The 13238-nt window shown below is 43.4% G+C and overlaps 1 protein-coding gene across 1 annotated transcript in view; it reads right to left on the reverse strand.

Annotated features, from left to right (window-relative positions):
* The window catches only part of RIMS1 (regulating synaptic membrane exocytosis 1), a 545565-nt gene extending 532340 nt beyond the window's left edge, over nucleotides 1-13225 (reverse strand). The window contains exon 1 of the mRNA XM_045294412.1: nucleotides 13037-13225. Coding sequence (XP_045150347.1) covers nucleotides 13037-13200 — 164 coding nt within the window. The 5' untranslated portion in view covers nucleotides 13201-13225. The remainder of the gene's footprint in view (nucleotides 1-13036) is intronic.
* Between the last annotated feature and the right edge of the window lie 13 nt (nucleotides 13226-13238).

Genomic DNA, 13238 nt, shown 5'->3' on the forward strand with positions numbered 1-13238 from the left:
TGCTAAGTTCTTATCAGCCTGGTTCTCTCAATAGCTAAAACACTTACCTCATTCCCTGTCTTCAAGTATTTGCTGACAGAATTCCCATGATTAGAATAACCATTCCACTCTCTCTACCCACTCATGACCTACTAAATCCACCCCATCGTAGGTGACTCCTCCAGTCCACATCGTCTGGATCCACGCATTCATTCAAACACAGTGGAAAAGAAGAAAATCAAACCCAAAATACCACCACCAACTCAGCATGCATTCCATTGTGGGCACTGCACTGACAAGCACATGAGGGTTTGTAAGTAAGAATGATCCTGCCTTCAGTTTATTCTACACTGCGGGAAGAAAGATGAGGCGAAACGGATGGAGAAAAAGATGTGCATTGAGTATATATATCAAAGTTGATCTGGGAAGTCTGAGAAAATGTATCAAATGAGGCATCACTCAAGATGATTGCAAAGACTGGGGAAAAATCAGTGCAATTACAGAGGAATTTCAGACGGAAAAAAAAGCCCCACGAGTCCTCCAAGTTGTAAAGTAGCAATGACACCTTCAGAATGAGTCTGGTCAAAAGAGCGGGGACCCAGATGATGACGTTTCAGCTATACACCGAGAGCAGAGGAATTCCATGGAAAGCACTTGATCAGATTCATGATTTAAAATATTCTTATGACAGCAGCATAAGGTTCACACGAGGGCAGGTAGCAGGAAAATGAAGCAGGAGGCAAGGCAAGCACCCGAGTGTGTAGGGATGACCATCTACATTAAGCGAATGACAACAGAATTAGAAAGCAAGGGAGACAGTCAAAGACATCTAACGGACTCGCTTTGAACTGTGGCCCAAATGGGAAGTTGCAGTGGATGCCACCGACAAAGAGAGGAAATTCAAAGGAAACAATGTCCTTAGGCAGAAATCAATAAAGACATTCATGTTGCATTACATTTGAAGTAGGGCCTACCAGGGTTCCTGGGAGGAACAAGCGCTGTGTACTTGAATATTAACTGAATGGTGAGTAGTTCAAACTCAGCCAGCGCCAGGATGGTAAAGCGGCCTGGTGATCCACTTCTGTAAAAATTACAGCCAAGAAACCCTGAGAACCAGTTCTACTCTGTGAGACATGGGGTGCCAAGGGCAGGATAGGCCCTACTCAGTGGTTCTCGACCTTCCTAATGCCGGGACCCTTTCATACAGTTCCTCATGTTGTGGTAACCCCCAACCATAAAATTATCTTCGTTGCTACTTCCTAACTGTAATTATGCTACTGTTATGAATCGGGCTACCCGTGAAAAGGTCATTTAACCCCAAAAAGGGTCGCAACCCACAGGTTGAGAACTGCTGCTACGAAGAAGTTTTTTTGTTTTGTTTTTTTTAATTTGACACATAGTGATATTTTACAGGTGGATAAGTACATGAATCCAGAAATTAGTAGAAGATTCAAATAGAGTAATATAGATTTGGGGTGTGTTAAGATTTAAGTATGGTGGGAGATGTGTGAGATTCACCAAGAACTACATATAAATGGGAACAAAAGAAGGTAAATAGTGGAATCTATAGAAAGATCAACATTTAAGGGGCATACGATGACCAAAAGGGGGCATTAAGAAAAGTAGAAGCCAAATCAGAAGGGGATAAAATTATGGAGGTAGTAGCAAGTAAAAAGCTTCAAAAACTATCTCAGCTCTTATTATAATTACCACTCATTTTGGCAATTCATATTCACTATTTTGTGCTGTGTCTATCAAGTGTTTTTGCAAAGCACATTTATCACTTTTATTAGAATTTACACTACCTCACCATGTTCTTTGTGTGGTCTGTTACTTTACTGTTTTATTATAATGTGGACCTCCTAGCTTCTTGAACTGTGCTACGTATATGGAAGGCAGGGACTATATATCCATTCGACTGATGATCAACCATAATTCCACTCAAGGGGTATTTGGGCTCCAAATATCGAGGGATACCTTTCAAATCTTCTTGTGTCTAGAACAAGACTCTGATTATTGTTTTTCAGACTAGCATCAAGTTTGTGAAGAGCCCTGGTGGTGTAGTGAGCTGTACATTGGGATCCTAACCAGAAGATCAGCAAGCAATTTGAAACTACCAGCATTGCTCCAAGGATGGAAGATGAGGTTTTATGTTCTCATCAAGTTCGACGGCCTGGGAAACCCGCAAGGGCAATTTCTACTCAGGGCTATAGGATTACTAGAAGGTAGAATCAACTCAGTGGTAGTAAGTTGGGAGGTTTTTTGTTTTGGAGGGCGAGGGGAATTTGTTTTTTATCAAGTTTGTACTCTATCATGTGGCTAGAGTTAACATAAGTTCCACAAACAGAAAAACAAACCCACTGCCCTCAAGTTGATTCCAATTCAGGGACCCCACAGGGTTTCCAAGACTGTTTCGAAATCTTTGCAAAATTAAATAGCCTTCATCTTTCCTCCTCAGAGCAGCTGGTGAGTTTGAACTCCCGACTCTGTGGTTAACAATTCAAGACTTACCCGACAGAGTACACAGCGCTATAAAGTAAAGATCCAAATCAAATCCAAAAAAGAAAAAGACGTTAATTACTAGATTTTATTTTTCAGAATTATGTTGCTTTGAAAATGGTCATGATGACCAAGAAGCATTTCACTGTCTTACCTCTTTATAATTTTTGCTCTTACCAAAAACTTAATACCTAATGCTTCAGAAAGGCCACAGAAAAAACTCCATTGCTTTGTAATTTTATTTTCAAATGACTTTTTTGAACCCTCCATTCCCACATCGAGCTAACTCATTTCAATATCATTTTAATCATACACCAGGTGTGCAACATATCCATTTCCCCCGAAAGAAAAAGGAAGAGTTCGGAAAGAAGACTTAGGTTCCAATCTATTGCAATATAAACATGGCTACGGAAGATAAGTCTGTTCAGTTCTGTGAAACATAAAAGGGAAAGAAAGCCATTTGGCTACTTGACCCTTGTTTTCATCTCTTTCTGCCAACACCCTAAGTAATCTTTCGGACCTGGATATAACGTAGATATTTGGACATATTGCCCTATATTTAACGAGCCCTGGTGACACAGTGGTTAAGTGATTAACTTTTAAGCAGAAGGTCAGCAGTTTGAAACCACCAGGCACTTTATGTGGGGAAGATGGGGCAGTCTGCTGGCAAAAAAAATCTACAGCCTTGGAAACCCAATGGTGCAGTTCAACAGGGCCACTATGAGTCAGAATTGATTACGCAGTAATGGATTTGGTTTTTTAAACCTGATCAAGTGCTTGATGTATTCCTTACATAGTTCACATACTTCGCCTATAGCGAAATTACATAATATGGCTCTTTCATTCATGTCTCTGTAAATCCCACCAAATGATTGGGGGACACTCTGCAAACAGGGTATGAAACACTAATAGAGGGGATTGGTCATTCTCCTGGTATCAAGAAAGCTATCTCCAAAGCAGAAGCAAAGAAAATTCCCAGGACCATCCAGGAAAAAGAACCACCAGCAGAGAATATTGAAAATCCCTGCCTGAAGTGGCAGAGGCAGCAGACACCATGCCCAGCTGAGACCAGAGGCCCAGGCAAGGAGACAGTGAGATAAAGCAGAGCCCAGACAATGAGATAAAACAACACGGAGACTATGAGGCTGTGCGGCAGAGCAGCAGGTGTTCTTCCTGGCCAAGGGACCACATGACCAAGAGGCTGAGGACCCAGAGGTACACTGTGCTGCTGGCTGAGGAAGAGAAGAGTTGTAGTGGACCATTGGCTGTAAACTTACAGTTTCACAGTCCTGACTTGAGGCAACCTGCTAACTTCTCTAATAAGCCCCCAGAACTGTGACTATTGTCCATGAGTTCTGTGTGGCCAATGCAATGGGTTTGAAACCCAGAAGAGAGGTAGACGTGTGGGAGAAATTGTTGGTGTCAGAATAGGGTAAAGAGAGATGGAGAGTGGAGCCATATCTGACCCCTGCCTTGCAGTGATCAGCCTTGAGCTGGTGAGGAGTGGAATTCTCTTCCTCCTTTGTGTGGCAAGGGGAGGTCAGCGATGGCCTGGGAGTGATTTTGGCATACCTACTTAATTTTTCAAAAATGTAAACAACGCAATTGGAAAAGCAAACTGCTAGCCACCCTAATAGTTTCTCGTTGCATTTGTAAGAGCTATGCAGAAAATTAAGTGAGAATGGTGAGACTCTGCCTCACATACTTGGGACATGTTATTAGGAGAGACTAATCCTTGCAAAAGGACATCATGCTTGATAAAGTAGAGGACCACGGAGAAAGAGGAAGGCTGATTGACACAATGCCTGCAACAATGGGTCCAAACATGACAATAATTGTGAGAATGGCATAGGACCGGGCAGTGTTTTGTTCTGTGGTCCACAGTGTCACTATGAGTTGGAACCAACTTGATGGCACCTAACAATGACCACCTGCTTAACATGGTCAGAACAAGAGTGTGACACACAACACATGCTGGGTACCCAGAACTTATTAAAATAACAATATTCCTGAAAGGAATACGTTTTAAATCTCAATCAAGAGTGCTTTGAATATAGAAACCTAGGCAGGGAACTAATCAACTGGGCACATAAAGCATAGCCAATGCAGCTAAAAGATACCATCAGTAACTACTACTGTGCCTGAGTATACATATTACATATGACAATCTATTTTTAAAAGCCCAACAATATAAAATATTTATAGAATTGTGCATACATCTTAGTTGGTTTTTAATTAACCTACCTTCTCTGTATAAATATAACAGCTCCTAAACAAGAAGTACCCGATACAATGACAAGGAATGTAAACACATTACCTATTAGACAATACGTAAATCACTAGTAAGGTATTATCCTCTATATTACATAAAGGTATCTCTTTTGTTCACTGTACTTCTTTAAAATAGTTAACATTCTAATTAAGTACGTTATTTACTCATAAATTGAATGAAAATACTTTCTATAAACGTACCTTATTTTGCTATCTAAAATTTAAAGGACTTATCAAAACATTATATTCTAAAATCCACTGAGATGAATTTTCACACGAGAGATGCCTTCTCTTACTACGGATGCTCTTCTGTCAGGTCCACAGGAGACTACTCTCCTTGCAGCTGCCATAATATCTACTGCCATTTGGAAAACAGCCCTGGTTGCACCGAGGTTACAGTACTCAGCTATTAACCTAAAATTCTGCAGTTCGAACCACCAGCCACTCCAGGGGAGGAAGATATGGCAGACGGCTTCTGTAAAGATGCACAGTCTTGGAAACCATATGGGCCAGGTCTGCTCTGTCCTACAGGCTGCAATGAATCAGAATCAACTTAACAGTAATGGGCTTTTGGTTTGGTCCTTTGGGGAAAAAAAAGTGTTTTGAAATTTCGTGTTCATCTGTGCTGTTAAGACGTTAGTAACCTTCGACTGAGACACCATGGAAGAAAATCGTCAGCAAAAGCATGTCAAGTTACCAAACAAGGATGATCAAGTCCTTATGCCTACCACTTGCTTGCATTAACTACTAAGCTATATCCATGACTTTTAATTGCTTGGCTCTTTTCTGAAGTTTTAAATAAATAATTTGAGGCAAAGGCAGCCGGACTTAAAAAGAAGACCGTCCTGCAATTTATCATCAAGACTGAAATACAAACGGAGAAGAAGGGATACTAGTCTTAATTATAGCAAGATAATAGGCATAAGGAGGTAATGTCTTGGGCAAAACAGCTAGTGGAGTCACCTTATGTTTAAATAACTGCATTTCGTCTTTAAGTAAGCAGTTATGTGGATGGGTGTTTTCACAAAACAGTAACAAAGGTAGGCATATCAAAATTATTTCTACCACTTGCCATCCACAGGAAACTGACCTAGATGAAAATAAATGTACATAATCCTGATGGAAGACTATGGAAATCTACATGAAGCATACCTAAAACATCCAGCACAGAATCTTAAAAAAAATAGTTTTAAACATGTACTACCATGACACCTCCCAATGAATTATGAACTGACATGAAATAAAAACTATTATGTGATAAGTATATGATTCCTTATTCAACTAATATTAAGATGACTAATTTATTAAATCCCATGACACTAGAATGTTTTAAAGAGCCGGTTTTTTAAAAAAGTTTGTTTTTTATGCAAAAATTGAAGAAATCGATCTCTAGTTTCTCTTCTCATTTTGAAATCACATTTTCTTTTAACTATTTCAAAACATTACCATTTTGTCCTCTTTTCTCTTTGGAACCCACTGCTGTCAGGTTGACTCTAACTCACAGCGACTCTGAGGATGAAATCGAACAGCCCAAGGGGCTTCCAAGGCTCGAATCTCCAGGGAAGAGGAGCGCCACATCTTCGCCCCCACGGGTTCGCTGACCTTTCCGTTAGCTGCAGCTGAGAGCTTAACCATTGAGTCACCAGGCTCCTTTCTTAAAACAGTTACAGGAGAGTCAGTGAGAAAGAAGGAAGGGAAATGTAACTTTAAAGTCAGCCTTGGACTCCTAGTTCTCCTCCTAAGTCACTGCCAGCAGAAGACAAATTCTCACACAGGCACCCTCCACCTTGGTCATGGCACATTGCTAGTTTGACAGGATGAATGGGTCCTGAGAAAGGTTTCCACTGCCAGGGGCCCCGACAGCGGTGATGAACCCAAGAGAAAGGTCATCTTGGAGTTCTTCAACCCACAGTTTTAGCGAAGAAAGGTAACAGTGGCACCTTACTCTGGGGAAACAATTTGCAGTTCAAGGTACACGTACTCTCCTCTTAGGCCTCATAAGCTAAGAAGGGCAGGCTTTAAGAATTCCACTTTGCACAGAAAGAAAGTGAGACTCTGGTAGTTTGAGGGACTCAGTGGTGTTCACACCTGTAGACAGTGATAACATTGAGGCAAGAATCTAGCCCATGGCGCTACTCGATGCTGGCCTTCCTTTTTTTTTTACCATAACGGGTTTTAAGTGGTACGCATGAAGTCAGCATCGGGCTTTTAGCGGCCTCTCCCTTTATTCTGCCCAACCATCCCAGTGCCTGACCCAATTCTAATACTTTAAACAATGGTCTGACTGATGAACTTAACATCACACAATACCTGGTTAGAAAGTACTTACCTAACAAATAATATTAGTCGGGAGAAGAGATCAGCCCACATTGGGGGGGTCTGGTGGGAAATGCTAACATCCTAGAGTCAGCACCAGGCTTTAGCAGCCTCTCCCTTTAGTTCATCCTAGATGACAACACTTCTCTTAATGTTTTGTTCTTTGGACCTCCTGGGTTGAAGATAAGGAAGGTCAGGAGCAAAGGTCAGGAAGGGGGCCTAGCTAATTCTTGAAAATTCACTAGCACGTAGGAAACAGAAAGCGTACAGGAGGGGAGCATGGGGCAGAGTAAGGCGTGAAAGCAGCAGCCCAGTGGCCGAGACATAGTAGGCACTCAATAAGTGCTAATGTCCTCCCCCAATAGATGAGGGGAGCAAACCCCAAGAAGCACAGCTTGATGCACTGTTCACAAGTCATCAAAGGACACTAAAGGTCTGGAGTCAATGTAGATGGGCTGAGTGACCTGCCTCAGTCAGACTTACCTCAACCCTCACGGCCAACCTCTACTCCTTGACAACATAACCAGCCTACATCACAGCAGCGGAGGTGAAAAGTGCATAGAGAGCATAAACATTTAAAACAGTATGTAAAGATAAGTAGCATGCAATGCAATGGACTTTTTAATCCACGGTAGGGAAACTTCATCCATCGGCTCATCCCAAGTGTGGGCTAGCAATAATATTATTTCAGCAATTCAGATTTGGCACCTTTCCGGGAAGCTCATTGCACAAGTGTAACATAAACCACTCACCCCATTTAACAGGCCCAGCAAAGAGCACCTCCAATGTGTTTTCTTTTTATAATTCAAGAAAGAGGCAGTATATAGTCTACACTGGTTTCTACAATCCACTTCTGATTTACTAATCTGTTTACTTAAACTACTGTTTGCCTAACTTACTTCTAGTTAAGAAGAATTAAATACAAGTCAAAAAAAATAGAATGCAGATGTTAACAAACACCAAACTAATGTCTATGTCTTGCCCCTATTCTCCCTACTAACTCCTCACATCACTCATTTTCCACCCTCCCCTGTATTTTCCCTCAAGGAAATACTGGGCATGCATATTAACTAACATGGTTGGTTGGCTGGTTGGTTTATTTAAATGAGAATGGAAAATTCCAGTGGGGTTCAGGGTTAGCCATCTCCAAGTTTGACCCTCTTCATGAACTGTGTGAAGGATGCTAGACTCTGAGTAAATATTAAGTAATGTTTACCTTGTTTTTATTTTATTTCATTTCATGGTTCACTTTGTACAGCATCCCGGAACAGGTAGCTAGCTGCCTGCCCAAGTGTCCCTCTTTCTCCTCACAACTTGCCGTTTTCCTTTTCCTCCCACTCATTCCTGCGTATGCAACATGATGGAATGTATGGGGATATAAGACATGCCTTTTTTTAAATTAAAGAACAATTTCATTGTCTCCTTTCCCCCCTTTTTTCCAAGCTGATAGTTATGGTCTCTCATATTGAGCCTCTGGATGCATGATGCTAAACTGGTTTTAGGGGAGAAAAGGGAGGTGGACAAAGAGAAGTTACAGGGTTCTCCGACCCCTTCCAGTTGTTATCTCCTCTCTCACTAGGGAAGTGGCCTTTCTAGATGACTCAATATTAAGTGCGAAGAAGAAAGTGAATCCCCAAAGTCAATATTCTTTATAAATCAAGCAACATGGGTTGCCAGATTCCAAGTAAAAATGGAAGCTCGTGCCTTCTCAACAAAACGTTCTTGCCTACATTCATACAGTAAGTGGTAGAACTAGACCAGAACGCAGAAACCCCTGGCTCCAAAGCCCACGGTCTCAACTGTAGATCATGAGGCTTTTAATTACCTTTCAACTGAAGACAATCCCTGGCCCCTCAAGGCACAGGAACTCTCTATGAAGGAGTGGGTGTACAGTTCCAGGCATTCCGATAATCCGCAGCCGATCGTCGGAATCAGCCTGACCTCTTGCAAGCCACTTCTGTGACATGGAAGACAGACCAAAAATGCATTTCAGGGAGAAGCGCTGAGATGGCAGCTTCCTCTGGATGCAAAGGCAATACATTGTGTGGGAAGATCCTTGGACTCAGAACAAGGTCTGGGTGTGAATCTGAATTGGTGCAGGCTATGTGAGCCAACTTAGAAAACGATGAGAACTGAGTCCTTGAGGAACATATGAGTATTTATCACCTGACTTACTTTTTTCTCAAGCTACTTTAAAAATCAAATGAGATAGTGTGTATGCATATGCATGTAGACATATTTAACATAAGTATCTATACATACATATATAAATACAATTGAGTAGAGTTTAAACTACTTGGAATTAAGTTAAATAGCACTGAACTAATGGCTGAATATGAGATATTCAATAAATTTCAGTTATTTTTATTAACAATTCCTATGTGGGGGCTTCAAATATTCATGGAAAAACAAAACTGAAAGATAATGAAAAATTTCCACTAATTTTTGAAGCTCCATTCATGTTTCTTGAGTCCCAATCTCAAACCATTTGTTCAACTCTCTACTTATTTTTTTTCTCTTACGAGTTCTCCTTTTTTCTATGAAACTCTTATAAAAAAGGAATACAATTTTAGATCTAATGAGATCTTCTCTGATTTAAGTGTCAGATAATGCAGTTTCTAACCCGAGTAATATATTGGCTCAAGGTGTCTGGTGACAGTTACCTGAAGGAGTATTCATTGAGGAAGTTTGGTTTCGAAAAGCCACCAGAACACAGATACAGATGCACACACATACACACACACACACACACACACACACACACACACACTGAGATTAAGAAAACATCTCTTCCATGCAGATCGTGAAATCAATCATTAAAAATAATTTGCAGGAGTCAACTATTTCTACTTACATAGCACCAATATTTAAAAATGAGTGCACTTTGCCAACAAAATGAATGCTTTTTTACTGTGATTTCACATATTTTTTCCCCAAAACAATCTTGGGACGAAAGTGGTCTGATTACTTTTTCAACTGACATACATTTAAGGACATTATCAAAAGATAATTTAAGTTGTAATTTACAATCAGGAATTATGAAACTATACAAATCTATTTTAATGGATGTCATTTGCGTTTTCATGGTCGCCCACCAGTGTTCTCTCAGCACCTTCTGAATGTCTACTTTTATGCATCATCGAGAGGCCACACATAGGACCCAGGTCAGGCTGATGACTTTGCACTGATTACAAAAGTGAGTGGCAAGTCTAATTACCCTGTCACATCACCGTTACAGGACCGCTTCTGAAAGTAATTTCTCAGATGTGAGATAAGACAGATCAAACAGTACCAGAAAACTTACTTCTGCTTTAACATATGTTTCAAAGTCCTAAGTGAACCATCCTGTGTTCCAAACTACTTTTATGCTGTTTAGAAAAGAGCGCCGCCTATGGCCAGGTGGTGCTAAGTGTCCATACATACATGTCATCTATAGATTCCCACACAGGCCCTATATTTGAAGACAGCAGGTGGCACCTGAGAGAAAGAGGTGTATAGACCAGCTGCACCGTGTGTGGACAGTACGGCATGCTTACATGGCAGCAAACAGGAAGACTCAAAACACTCGCCGCTCTGCCACGGCACAAAGGCCAAAGCATCAGCAGAGGAGGCTGGTAGGTAAAGTTAATACAAAGGTCTGGGATTATACAGGACTGTTGTATAACCCATCACATGCTGCATTATTTTATGCATTCTTGCAATAAAAGTATAATATTTGCAAGCAAGTACTCAGCAGTCACAGGAACAGCAATAGGAAAGGATGTTTTAGGTATGAGCATGTAGACGGTGCTCCTAATGGCTAGTTGTCCCCATAAACCCTTATGGTCTTTTCATCGCTGTCCTTAGAAAATGAACAGGTTTGGGGTTCTGCCCTAAAACTCACCCTCTTCCCATTAAAGGGCCTCACCCTCCATCATCCCTCAAACAGCCAATGAAGAGTCGTGACAGCGACCACTTGCACTGAGCCTTCCCCTTCCTACCCAAACTATGCCGAGCAGCAGTGCAAACCATAGTTTCCCTGGCTGCTAGAGGCCTCCATCCACCTGCCGTCTGCAGTGAACATCAGAAGGAACAGCGGTAAGCCTGTATATCTTGACCAGAGGAAAGGTGTCCAGGAGAGAAGTGGCAAAAGCTGCGACCAGGGAGGACAGACAGACTGACGACCAGACAGACAGACAGCAGCACCACCAGACACCATTCATTACTTCCACTCTCAGAAGAGGGGAAGCCTGCAGCACCAGGGATTTCATTGTTCCACTGGGGACAGACAGCAAATAATGAAGGGTCTGACCGCCTTCCTCAGACCAGCAAGCTTAAAGTATTCTCTCTTCCTTCTCTCTTTTTTTTTTTTTTTTTTGGATGAGAAGGAGCAGGAATTTCAGAAACCTGCTGCTCTTAATAGAGCCCAGGCCAGCTCTGGCCTTCCAACTGAAGTCTCCTATCTGAGTCTCCAGTGTAAGGACAGGAATGAATAGATTTGCAGTATTTTCAGTAACTCAATTGGGTAATAGGTATCTCAGCATCCCTCCAAAGCCCCTTCTCGGATGTGGGTGGCAGCTACATTGATCAGGGGCTGCTCAGCCTGTGAATGCAGCCTCCTTCCATTCCTCTCTTGTGAGGGAGGCACTGCTGCACTGAGGGGAAGCGGAAGAAACCTTCTGTGGCAGTATCCTCTTTTCAGGATGCAAGTCTGGGAGCCAAGAGAGGCCATTCTGGGTGAGCTCCATGCAGGGTATCACCTCTGCTCCCTCTCGGCCAGCCCTTCTCTGCTGCCAGCTCATTCTAAATGCAACAGGTTCTATTTGTTTTAGCATGCCCATCCCCTGCCCCCAGATAAACCTTTTGGCCTAAGAAGGGGATACCAAGGAATCAGTGGTAGGCAGGGACTCTAAATTCCCATGCTCCAGGGAAGAAAAGTTTCCTAAATACATGCAGACCTCTGAAGGGAAGGATGTCCCTTCAACTCCACTCTCCAGATGATGCTAAGGAAAGCCCAGTCTCTATGCTACTACCTTGTAAGCAGTTTTGTCTGAGGCTAGGGAAGCAGTAGCAGGGACCATGTCACACACTACTGCACCACCAGCGCTGAGCCCTGTCCCATCCCTGTCCCCAGCAACCCCGTGAAAGGCTGGCTGATGGGCTCTAATAAGGGACTTGGCAACTATGCCCTCCCCTCAACCTCAACGCTGCTTCCAGTGGGAATACAGCTGGCCCCAGAGGTGTCAGGAGGCTCTGTTTTCTTCAGGCCAGAGTCGTCCCTACCAGTTTCTCTCATTATTAAAAATAACCAAAAAACAAAACTTTGCATTGGTAATGGCATTGTATACGGGGAAGGAAATTGGTCTTCGAATAGGTATTTGGTGTGGAAGACTGTGGATAAAGGTTAAAGAGAAGCTGGGGAGCCAGGTTACCAAAGATGGCAACTGCCCCCCCAAAAAAAGGAGCCAACCTTGCTTGGTGAGATGAATGAGTACCAAAAGGAGCACTAAAACCCAACCTTTTTATTATGTAAATACTGACACCTTCACTGGGGGGTAAGCCCAACCTGCTCAACAACTCCAAGAAGAGAAAAGGGTTCTTCTCAGCATCTCTTCATCCCACCTCCCCTTTATCCTACTCCTCCCCTGTCCCCTAACCTGCTCCCAGCCTGGGGCCCTGGCACTTGGGTGGGATCGGCTCCACCAGCTTCTGCATATCCTGCCACCAGGGTGGCCCCCGTCCACCCCATCTTCCCGTGGCCCCCCAATTTTAGAGCATCCTTTCCCGGCTCGGTGGCACCTCAGCCTCCCCGCTGGCCCCATCACCTCCTCCCTGCGAGAGCCCAGTGCCCTGGCCCCCCTGAGGCGGGCGCCTCCGCCCGCACCCAGCACCCTGCCCTGCCCCTCCCCCATTCGGAGCCGGGCGGGTCGGGGGCAGTGAGTGGTAGCTGGACCGCGGGGAGGCGCGGATGGCGCGGCCCGGGGGAGCTTACTTGAGCATGGCTTCTTCTTTTTCCTCCTCTTCCTTCTGCCGGTCCATCACTGCCATGATGATGTTCCGCTCCTCCTCGGTCAGGTGGCTCAGGTCGGGCAGCTCTTGCATGGGGGGAGGCCCCGTGGGTGGCCGAGGAGCGCGGGGCCCCACGGCCGAGGACATCTTCGTGGCCTGGCCGCCCCCTCCGCCGGCGCGCTGCC

Source organism: Echinops telfairi, unplaced genomic scaffold (genome assembly GCF_000313985.2).
Source record: "Echinops telfairi isolate 266 unplaced genomic scaffold, ASM31398v2 ScPeMD7_3533;HRSCAF=4204_0, whole genome shotgun sequence".
NCBI classification, from domain to species: Eukaryota; Metazoa; Chordata; class Mammalia; order Afrosoricida; family Tenrecidae; genus Echinops; species Echinops telfairi.